This window comes from Molossus molossus, unplaced genomic scaffold (assembly GCF_014108415.1).
Source record: "Molossus molossus isolate mMolMol1 unplaced genomic scaffold, mMolMol1.p scaffold_m16_p_12, whole genome shotgun sequence".
Lineage (NCBI taxonomy): Eukaryota > Metazoa > Chordata > Mammalia > Chiroptera > Molossidae > Molossus > Molossus molossus.
Genome location: NW_023425347.1, coordinates 30,939,221 through 30,951,402, shown reverse-complemented (window position 1 = coordinate 30,951,402; position 12,182 = coordinate 30,939,221). Strand labels below are relative to the sequence as shown.

The following is a 12,182-nucleotide window of genomic DNA, read 5'->3' as shown; positions in this document are numbered from 1 at the left end:
AAGATGCCGCACTGAACAGGCTGGTCCTACAGCCACATACGGCAGTTTTTAATCAGGAGGGATATCCTGGCTGTGGAGGTCCCCCTGAGGAGCAAGGGTTCCCAGCCCCACACTAGACCCCTCAGCCCAGGGTTCCAGTGCCGAGAAGAGAAGTCCTTATAACTTCGGGCAGTAAAAACCAGCAGGGATTGTGGCTGAGTGATAAAGAAGCTGTTGGAGTCCCAGGCAGTTCCTTTTAAAGGTCCTGCCCACAAATTTACTCGGACTCACTCCCTCTGAGCTCTAGCACTGGGGCAGCAGCCTGAAAGGAACTAGGGACATATGGGGGAGAACTAAATTGTCTGGCATCAGGCAAGAGTTGGGGGGGCAGCTTTCTCCCAGAGAAAAGTGCTGGCAGAGGCCATTATTCCTTTGCTGAGCCCTCCCCACCACAGCAACGACAGGGGGGCACCATATCTGAGACTCTATGGAAATGGCTCACACTGTTTGCCCTGCCCTGGAGATTCCCAGCGATTCCCTATGACCCTGCCCCGGTGATTCCCAGCGATTCCCTATGACCCTGCCCCATCCAACTTGTGGGCTCATCCAAGCCATTTCCAGTGGCTTTTCCACAGAGCTGGCCTCTCTTGCCTCATGCTTCAGACTTTCTTAAAATCTCTCAAACAAGCAGCAGCTGGCCTCAACATGCTCTGTACCTCTTGCTAAGTGGCCCCAGGACTGGGACTACTGGCAGTCCCGCCTTGGTTCACAGCTTGGCCTCTCCTGGGTATCTCCAAGCCCATCACAAGTAGCAGCCATCTGCAGATCAATCAGTGGCTTGGGTCAGATGAGCCTCAGGCAGGGCACTGGGAGTGGCTGACTTTGCTCCTCCCAGGAGGCCTCAGAGCCAGTGCACCTGGTGGACAGCTTCAGACCCAGCCAGATTACAACTTTACCATCTCTTGAGCAACACACTCAAGGGGAGGACTCGGTGAGCACAAAAGCCCCACTGAAGCAAGTCCTGCGCAGCAGTTATTAGGCTGTAGTCGCAGCTGGTCCTCACAGCTGATTAACCTGGGGATCAGTCCTTGCCAGTAATGCCAACAGTGATCAAGGCTCAACTACAACAGGACAGTGCACACAGCCCAAATAGGGCCACACCTGGAGTGCCCAGCTCAGGAGACTGGGGAGGCTGCGCCACTGGATCCTATAGGACACCTAGTACTCCAGGCCACTCTACAAGTCTGGGAGAAACAGCAGTTCTACCTATACATAGAACAAATACAGGAAAGCAACCAAAATATGGAAAAAGAAACATGTCACAACTGAAAGAACAGGAGAAATCTTCAGAAAAACAACTAAATGAAATGAAAGCAAGCAAACTACCTGATCTGAATTCAAAACAATGGTTATAAGGATGCTTAAGAAACTTACTGAGAACTTCAAAGAACTTAGGGACAACTTCAACAGCATGAAAAAAGACTTAGAAAACATAATAACCAGTCGGAAATGTAAGATGTACTAACTGAAATGAAGAGTAATTTACAAGGAATCAACAGTAGAGTAGAGGATGCCAAGAATCAAATTAGTGGTTTGGAATATGAGGAAGCAAAAAGCACCCAATCAGAACAGAAAAAAGAAGAATACAAAAATATGAAAATAGTGTAAGAAGCCTCTGGGACAATTTCAAGCATAGCAACATTCACATCACGGGGATGTCAGAAGGAGATGAGAGGGAGCAAGAAATTGAAAACCTATTTGAAAAAATAATGACAGAAAACTTTCCTTACCTGATGAAAGAAATAGACATACAAGTCCAGGAAGCACAGAGTATCCCAAACAAGATGAATCCGAAGAGGTCCACACCACGACACATCATAAATAAAATGCCAAAGATTAAAAACAAAGAGGGAATCTTAAAAGCAGCAAGAGAAAAGCAGTTAGTTACCTACAAGGGAGTGATCATAAGACTGTCAACTGATTTCTCAACACAAACTTTGCAGGGCAGAAGGGAATGGAAAGAAATATTCAAAGTGATGAAATGCAAGGACCTACAACCAAGATTGCTCTACAAGCAAAGCTATCATTTAGAATCAAATGGCTGATAAAGAGTTTCCCAGACAAGAAAAAGAAAAAGAAAAAGGAGTTCACTGCCACCAAACCAGTATTACACAAAATGTTAAAGCAATGGTTCTCAACCTGTGGGTCATGACCCCTTTGGGGGTCGAATGACCCTTTCACAGGGGTTGTGTAAGGCCATCAGAAAACACATATTTCTGATGGTCTTAGGAACCGAGACACCGCTCCTCTATCCGTCTCTAGGCAGGTCCACCCACATGCAGATACGCCCACATACAACATGAAGAACTGTATTCAAGGGTCGCAGCATTGGAAAGGTTGAGAACCACTGTGTTAAAGGGTCTTCTTTAAGAAAAAGATAAAAATATGAATAAAATAGCAATAAATATATACCTATCAACAACTGAATCTAAAAATTAAAATAAATGAACAAGCAGAACAGAAATAGATACAAAGAACATTTTGATGGTTGCCAGATGGAAGAGTGTTTAGGGGAATGGGTGAAAAAGGTGAAGAAATTTATAAGTATAAATTAGTCATTATAATATAGTTATGGGGATGTAACGTACAGCATTGGAAATATAGTCAGTAATATTCTAATAACTAGGTATGGTGTCAGATAGGTATGACATTTGGGGAGATGATCATTTAGTAACTGTTACAAAATCTAACATCTGAAACTAATATAATCTTGTATTTCAACTATAATTGAAAAATTAAAAAATGTTTTAAAAAACACAAACAAAAACCATTTCCACCAGACTAACAGAGTGGTGATTATGGGGGGGTGGGAAAGGACAGGGAGGTGAAAGAGGGCATAGAGGGGATAAATGGTGATAAAAAAAAAAAAAAAATTACATAAAATTTAAATAAATAAATAAAATCATTACCACCAACTAAAATACTACAGTTGTATAAACTGAAGAGAAAAACTGCATTTATCATTAAAATGTTTTACCACTTCTATTTAATTTCCTATATGCTCCAACAACCCCTATTACTAAAAACCAAAATATAAAATACTTACTTTTTCATTTTTTTTGAGTTATACTTGACTTGGTAAGCTGCCTGGATTAATTTGTCTGGACTTCCATCAAACTGATGTGGGATGACCTTCTGAAAGTGCTAAAAACAATAAAAGAAAAACATAAGAACTACTTAGTGCCCTTTATTATTTACTAATTAATAATAAACTCTAAAGGCATTCAAGAAATCATGAACTGACGTACCTGTAACATCCCTTCCATGTCAAGTTGCATCAGTTCTGCCTGATTCATTTGAAGAAGTGCTAATCCTACTCGAAACACTATTTCTAAACCCTGGGGAAACAAATTATATAAAGCCAAATTTGTCTTACTCTTCCATCAACACAAACTAATCATTCAAAAGAATAATAAGGCAAACACTTAGGGATCTAAACTGCTTCTGTTAGAAGTTGGCAAACATTTTCCATAAGGTCAGATAGTAAATATTTTAGGTTTTGTGGACCATATGGTCACTGTCACAAATACTCAACTCTGCCACTGTAGCACAAAAGCAGACATATACAACACATCACCAAAAGGGCATGGCTGTGTTCCAATAAAATTTTATTTACAAAAACAAGTAGAACAGATATGGCATGTAAACCAGTACCCAAATCATAGTTTGCCAGCTCCAGACTAAACTAATTTAGCTAAGTAATACAAATTAATCTTCTAAAGATGTAATTAATAACAATTAACATTAGGTTTGATTAAGATGTAATTTAAAATATTAATATTACTTTCAGGTGCTATCTAGCACTAATCACCTATCCTTACCTTCCTACTTTCTTATCCAAAATATATAAGACAAAGGATCACTACTACATGTCAATGACAATTAAAGGGGCTACCCGTAATGTGTTCCTGGAATAGAAGAAATTTAGTTAGGTTAATTAGATTCATTACTTCTTGCTCTATGGATAACAGATGCATTAGAACATATTGACTGTACGGCAAATTTTATCTCTCACTAATTCTCATTAAATCAATCAGGAAGTGATATAGAGGTTTAAGAGTATAGGCTCCAAGTCAGGTAGATGGCGCCATATCTGGGACTCCAGCAACCTGGCTCACACTGTTTGCTCCACCCTGATGATTTCCTGAGGCTCTGCCCCACCCAACTTTCAGGCCCACCCAACCTGTTTCCAGTGGCATTACCATAGGATTGGTCTGTGTTGGATCTGCTTCAGATTTTCCAAAATTCTCTCAAACAAACAGCATCTGGCCTCAGCGAGCCCCATACCTCTCTCACTAAGTGGCCCCAGGCCTAGCACTAGAAGCAGCCAGCCTTGGTTCACCGGTTGGCTTTGCCTGGGCCAAGCCCAGCACAAGAAGCAGCCATCTGCAGGTGACTTTGTAGCTTATGCCTGGTGGCTCTGGGTAGAACACAGGCAGTGGCTGACCTTGCCCCAGAGCCAGCACATCCAGTGGACAGCTCCAGAACACATCAAAGCACCACAACCCAACCACCTCCACAAGTGATACACTCAAGGAATGGACTCAGTGGGTACCAGAGCCCTGTTGAAGTAAGTATTGCTCTGTGTGGTGGGCCCCTGCACAGCTGATCCTCCAAGGTAGTCAGAGGTCAGTGGTCAGTGGACACAGCTAGTCCTTGCAGCTGATCACCTGAGTAAATCCCTCCCTCCCACTGACATGCCAACCGCAATCAAGACTCAATTACAAGAAAGGTGGACAGTCCACATAAGGAGTGCACCTCAAGGGCCCAGCTGGGGTGATCAGAGAGGCTGTGCTACTGGGCCCTACAGGATACCTACTATAATAAGCCATCCTACAAAGCCTAGGAGACATAGGAACTCTACCTAATACATAGAAACAAACACAGGGAGGCAGCCAAAATGAGGAGACAAAGAAACATGTCCCAAATGAAATAGAACAAAATTCCAGGAAAAGAACTACATGAAACAGAGATAAGCAATCTAACAGATGCAGAGTTCAAAACACTGTTTATAAGGATGCTCAAGAAACTTAGTGAGAATTTCAAGAAATTTAGTAAGGACCTCAAGAGCAAAAAAAGCAAAAAACACCCAATCAGAAAAATGAATCCAAAAAAATGAGGATATTATAAGGAGCTTCTGGGACAACTTCAAACATACCAACATTCACATCATGGGGGTGCCAGAAGGAGAAGACAGAAAGCAAGAAATTGAAAACCTAATTGAAAAAATAATGACAGAAAACTTCCCTAACTTGGTGAAGAAAACAGACATACAAGTCCAGGAAACAGAGAGTCCCAAACAAGATGAACCAAAAGAGGTCAACACCAAGACACATCATCATCAAAATGCAGAAGGTTCAAGACAAATAGAGAATCTTAAAAGCAGCAAGAGAAAAGCAGTTTGTTACCTACAAAGGAGCTCCCATAAGACTGTTAGTTGATTTCTCAAAAGAAACTTTGCAGGCCAGAAAGTAGTGGCAAGAGATATTCAAAGTGATGAAAAGAAAGGACCTACAGCCCTGGCCAGTTTGGCTCAGCGGTGAGAGCATCGACCTGTGGTCCAGAGAGACCCGGGTTCAGTTCCCGCTAAGAGCATGTACCTTGGTTGCAGTTTGTCCCCAGCCCTGGTTGGGTTGTGTGGGTGGCAGCCACTCGATGTGTACCTTTCACATCAATGTTTCTCTCTCTCCCTCACCCTCCCACTCTATCTGAACAACAAAACAAAAAAAAAAGAGAGAGAAAGGACCTATGACCAAGATTACTCTATCCTGCAAAGCTATCATTTAGAATCAATGGACATATAAAAGAGTTTCCCAGGCAAGAAAAAGCTAAAAGAGTTCATCAACACCAAACCAGTATTATATAAAATGTTGAAGGGTCTTCTTGAAGAAGAAGAAAAAAATATATAAACAGTAAAATGGCAATAAATACACATCTATCAGCAATTTAATCTACAAACAAAATGAGCAAGCAGAATACAGACTCATGGATATGAGAACTTTTTGTTGGTTGCCAGATGGTAGGGGGTTGAGGGGATGGGTGAAAAAGTGAAGGAATTAAGTACAAATTGGTTGTTAGACTGAGGAACCTCAAATGGCAGGGTGGGTGGGCAAGAAGATATAAACCACAGAACTTCTATACATATATGCATAACCAATGGACACAGACAATTGTGTAGGGAAAGCAGGAGTGTGGTGGAAGTGGGGAGGAGCGGGTTAATGGGGGCGAAAAAAGGTGGGGAGGACATCTGTAATACATTCAACAATAAAGATAAGTTTAAAAAGAAAAAAAAAGAGTGTAGGCTCCAGATTTTGACTGCCTAGATTTGAATCCTGATTATTATACCTACTTATGTGCTATGTGTCCATAGATAAGCTAGTTACTTAACATTTCTGTAAGTCTTGACTTCCTCATCTATGAAATGGGGAAATGAATGGCACCTGATAGGGGTGTTACAGGTTTAAATGAAATAATCCATGGAAGCAGTTTAGCATGGGACACATGAGTCTCCTTTATTGTTCTCACTGTTCTACTCTAGCTCAGTATGCCCATTAGCTTACCTCAGACATAAAGATATCAAATATCCTTGTCGCAATTGGTAGTGGAAAAGTTGTTAGAAAGATAGTCAGAAACCACGATGATGCATACATTGAGGTATGAAAACTCTGAGACTGAAAATGTACAAAGAGCTCTGGAAGATGTTCCTAAAGAGAAGAAAATGATTAGTTAAAATATAGTAAGTAAAGCTGATTATTTTAAACCAGATCATTTCATATACACTAAATTAGCCTATACCAAACACAAGATAAGATCAGGCATCATACAGAAAAGTTAAGATGTAGAAATTGGTATGTTCAGGATAACGGTTACTACCTGAGAAGGGAAAGTGGAGTTAGGACTTTGGCTGTATCTATAACATTTGATTTATTAATAAAAAGAAAAATTAAAGCAAGTAAGTAAAACTTTTATATTTATTTAACCTTGTTGATAGGTGGTAGATGGGTGTCTGATATTTTCTATAAACTGTACTTTTTCAAAAAATTTTTAAAAAGGAAAGAAATGCTATTTTTAAATACTTTCAGGTGCTAGCTACCATTGTTCACTTTATCTGCCTACCTTCTCACCAACAATACAGATGCTTCAGAAACTCTAGTAATTCAAAACATAAACGACACATTAACAGAAAATAAACCAAGAGCATTTAAGGGTTGATACCAAACAAGCTTACTATTTTAGAAAAGGAATTTAAGAATCATCTCAAGACCTACTTCATCTTTTCAATGTAAAAACCTTTTTCATATTCCCTTCCTCTCATCACACACAGAAAAAGATAGAGGACTTGAAAATTCCTGTGGGTGCCCTGGCCCCTGTGGCTCAGTTAGTTGAGCATTGTCCCATGCACCAAGAGATTATGGGGTTCAACTGCTGGTCAGGGCACATGCCGGGTGGAGGGCTCAATTCCCAGTAGGGGGCATGCAGGAAGCAGCCAATCCATGTTTCACTCACATTGATGTTTTCTCTCTCCCTCTCTAAAATCAATAAAAACAGATATTTAAAAATTTTTCCTGTGGGTAAGGTTACCAGAGAAAAGGAGACTGGTAAAAATGGCTCTCATGCTAGCTCAATCATTAACCTATATTCTTAAATTCTGCTTATCTAATTTGACATTTAAGTAAATGAGAATACCTACACCATTATTTTACAGGACAATATAGTAAACATATTTTTACACGTAAAATATAAAAATTAGCCCTGGCCAGGAGTCTCAGTTGGTTGGAATATCATCCCATACACCAAAAGGTTGCAGGTTCAATCCCTGGTCAGGGCACATATGGGAGGCAACTGATCTATGTTTCTCTCTCACATCACTGTTTTTCTCTCTCTCTATCTCCCTTCCTCTCTCTCTCAAATCAATAAACATATCCTCAGTTGAGAAGATTTTATATATATATATATATATATATATATATATATATATATAAATCAAAATTAAATCCAGAAAGATAAAATATTTCAAAGGTATTTTTCACTTAATTTTGATTCCTCTCCTTTTTACCCCCAAGTAGTCACTAGGCTTTGAGTCATAAACTAGTAAAAGAAAAGGATGGACACATTATTGTTTTTAAAAATTGAGATAAAAGGGAAAGGCAGGGTCCCTGAGCAGTGGTTAGAGCATTGGCCTATGGACCAGTGAGTTAGGGGTTCGATTCTGGTCAAGGGCACATACCTTGGTTGCGGTTCGTCCCGGCCCTGGTCAGGTCATGCAGGAGGCAACCGGTCAATGTGTCCCTCTCACATCGATGCTTCTCTCTTTCTCTCTCTCTCTCTCTCTCTCTCTCTCGGTCTCCCCCCCTCCCCCTCCCTTCCACTCTATCTGATGATAAATAGAAAAATGTCCTCGGGTGAAGATTAAAAAATGAAAACAAAAAGGGAGGGAAAGGCAGGGGAGAGGATTGGAAGAGACAGAAGAGGCAATCTCAAAGGAAGTGAACTGATGTCAGCGCCATAATGTCATGGGCTACTGTAAGAGAGTATAGTTTACATAACAATAATAGGATATAATAGGGCATAATAAGGAAACGCATGCATGTAGGCAATGGGGTTATGATACATTTAGCACATATGCTGAAGGTCTGAATATGAAAACTGCAGTCAATTTTCAGACTGCAATAGTACAGATATCTGCAGATAGTGCCTAAATGGAAAGTAGGTCTAAATTGTGTGTTAATAAATCAACAAATGATCATGTGATTAAAACACTATTTTTGTTTTCAATTGCTGTAATGCTTTTAACATTAAATTTGCTCAGGTGTCACTCAAACCAAGATGACAAAAATATAAAGGCAATATGCCTTTTTTTAAAACACTACACTTTTACCTGTATCATGCATTCAAACTGGTACATACAAAGGCCCAATTCTGCCATACTTGGTTTAAAAAGTTCACGAAGTCTATAATCTTGCATTAATTTAACAAATACACAGAAAGCTTCTTCTTCTGGCATCTATATTAGGAGAAAAAAAGCAACATAGGTTAATGTTCTGTGATACACTAATAAGCTAAAGTATATTTAAACTAAGTACCCATCCAATGATAAACACTATTTTGAGTGGCCATGTGATACAATGTTAAGAGTAACAGACTAGAAATCAGAAGGTTTTAATCTTCCAGTCTATCACAGTGAATGAAAGTTAGACAAATCTAAACAATCTCTGAAACTAATAGTCTTACTTGCCTAATTCATTAATTCTACCAACAAATATTCATTTAGAGCCAGATACTTCTCTCTCTTTGGGTATATACCAGTGAACAAAATAATCACAATCTCTACCCTCAAGGAATTTGTTCTTTTTTTTTAATTCTTTTAATATTTTTTCTTTACCAATTTTATTTTTTATTATTATTATTATTTTTTATCCTCACCCAAGAACATTTTTCCATTTTTTGTTCAGGTAGAGTGGGAGGGAGAGAGAGAGAGAAACATTGATGTGAAAGGGACACATCGAATGGCTGCCATCCGCATGACCAACTAGGGCTGGGGACAAACTGCAACCAAGGTATGCGCCCTTAGTGGGAACCGAACCCGGGTCTCTCTGGACCGCATGCCGACGCTCTAACTGCTGAGTCAAACCAGCCAGGGCAAGGAATTTGTTCTTTCTAGTGGGGGGAGAGAGACAATACATGGAAGAAATCAATTAATATAAGTGAGGTGGTGATGAGAACTACAAAAATAAAACAAAGTAAAGTAACGGGGAATGCTGGGGAGATGCTATTTACGTAGGTAGGCCAGGGAAAAGTGCCTTGATAAGATAACATTTGAGCAGAATACTGAAGAAAGGAAGAGAACAACTGAGAAAACAGTCCTGGGAGAATAATACAAAGGACTTGAAATGGAATCAAGATCAGCATGCTCAAGGAACAGCATATAGGGGACTACAAAGTTAGGAATAATGTTACAAGTGGTAATTAGGTTGTAGAGGAGAAATAACAGGGAACACAGGACTTTGGAGGCCACTGTAAGGATTTGAACTTTTACCTTAAGTGAGATGGAAAGCCTTTTAAAGGTTCAGAGCAGAAATGATAAGGTGTGTTACAAAAACTTGTAAAATAAGTTTCCAAAGAATCTGTAATTGGGGTTTAATGCTATCAACTTCACATTTTATGTGTACCTCACTGGAAAATTAACCAAACAAGAATAAATTTAAAAGCTCTGTAAAGAGCTGCACAGATATTCATAATATTTAAGCAAATAACATTTATTTAAATTATTAAGTCATCTTTCTCAAAAAGATAAAATTTTCTAATGCTCATTCACTCATATTATACTAGTGTGTTTCAAAAGAGAAAACCTCAAAGAATCTCTAGGCATTCTCCTTACTGAGACTGCTTCTAATAACACCACATTTTTCCTGGCCTTGACACAACCATTACAGGAGCCAAGAGATTCTCTTGGCACAACCTGTACCTCCCTCCCTCCTTCCCTCCCTCCCTCCTTCCCTCCCTCCCTCCTTCCCTCCTTCCTTCCTTCCCTCCCTCCCTCCCTCCCTCCTTCCTTCCTTCCTTCCTTCCTTCCTTCCTTCCTCATAATGCACATACCCACAATTCTGCCTTGGAAACCATCCTCATTAGTCCTCTTAAGCCCTACAGCCCCACTGATTTCAGTCAGTCACTACAAAAACTTGACATCCCTGAATTCTCATCCTATGTAATTCTACGGCTCCCCTAACCTAATCCCACTCTCAAACTTCCCAAAACCTCTTCCGCAGCACTTTCTGGAACTCATAATCTGCCATCAATAAAATATCCTAACTATATCCTCAATCTCTTTATCAAATGTTCTTTCACCTTCTTCCTCTAACTGAAATCTGGCTTTTCCCTAAGAACAGTTTGACACCAAAACCTGACTCTCCCTTGACGGGGCTGTTTTCTCTCCCAAAGTACTGGAAGAAGCCTGGGGGAGAGAGGTGTGTCCCTTCTTGAACCTCATTGCCACTTCTTCAGATTAACTCCCATTCTGCTTGAAACCCATACCAGCAGACATTACCCATGTCTCCTCTTTTCTGCAGCATCTACAAAGCTCTGGGTCATCCCCTCAAACCCCACTCGTTTTCGTATGGATTAATTCCCTGGCCTAGCACATCTCTGACTTCCTTGCTCAAATGATCTTGGCAGGCGGTTACTAGCTCAGGCTCTAGAGCCACACCATCTAAGGTTCAAATCCCACTAACAGCTATATGACCTTCTGTAAATTATTTAACCTCTCCATTGATCAGTTTTCACTGTTACATGTATTCACTCATTTAAATCCACAATCACTTTATCTTTCTCTCTCAGTTATAATTCCAACTGCAAAATTCTACCTTTGGATAAATCCAACTCTAAAACTACATTTAGCAGCGGAAAGTGTCTGGGTAAAATAAAAACACTTATCCATGCTTGCTGGTCTCACTTAATTTAGGATCACTAATCTTAGTGGATCTTTAATGCTGTCTGGTATATTTTATTTCTGTAATTCAATCACTCTCATTCTAGAGTCTAGACCATTGCAAATTTTCTTCCCTGTCCTCAAGCTTCCAAAATCTCCTCCCCATTCATCTCAAGGTTAATAACCTTGTTTGCTATTTCATTTTTTTTAAACAGAAGCAATTAAAAGATAATTATCCCATTCTCACATCACCACATCGACCATTGTACCTGCACATCTGTACCCATTTTTATTTTAGTCTCTTTTCTATCAGCCTGGACATCTTCCTTTGTCTTTTACACTACATCCAATCTATCAGCAAATTCTGCTGGCTCTTTATTAAAAATATTTAAAGAACCGATCACTTCTCATCATAACACCTAGTCCAAACCACCATCAAGGGAATAGTCCATTGTCTGGACAACTGCAGGAGCTTCCTCACTGGTCACTTTGCTGCCTCCCTTGCACTTCCTTCCCAACAATCTGTTCTCCATACATCATAGACCTGCCAGAGTGATCCTTTCACATCATAATTTTAATCATTTTACTCCACTGCTGAAAACAAAACATATCCTCAAAAGCCAAAATCCTTATAGGTCTTATATGACATGACCTCTTACTACTTCTCCAACCCCATCTCCTACCACTATACCTTCCCCTTCCCACTTCTCCCCCAAAC

At 39.9% G+C, this 12,182-nt stretch overlaps 1 protein-coding gene across 11 annotated transcripts in view; it reads right to left on the bottom strand.

Moving 5' to 3' along the window:
* EVI5 (ecotropic viral integration site 5) overlaps window positions 1–12,182 on the bottom strand; it is a 197,902-nt gene that overhangs the window by 165,782 nt on the left and 19,938 nt on the right. For 10 of the 11 annotated variants that reach the window (XM_036255429.1, XM_036255433.1, XM_036255432.1 and 7 more), the window contains exons 5-8: window positions 8,918–9,043; window positions 6,600–6,743; window positions 3,288–3,377; window positions 3,086–3,183 (exon numbers count right to left, since the gene is read on the bottom strand). In XM_036255429.1, coding sequence (XP_036111322.1) covers window positions 3,086–3,183; window positions 3,288–3,377; window positions 6,600–6,743; window positions 8,918–9,043 — 458 coding nt within the window. The remainder of the gene's footprint in view (window positions 1–3,085; window positions 3,184–3,287; window positions 3,378–6,599; window positions 6,744–8,917; window positions 9,044–12,182) is intronic. The other variant, XM_036255431.1, reaches the window with a different exon arrangement.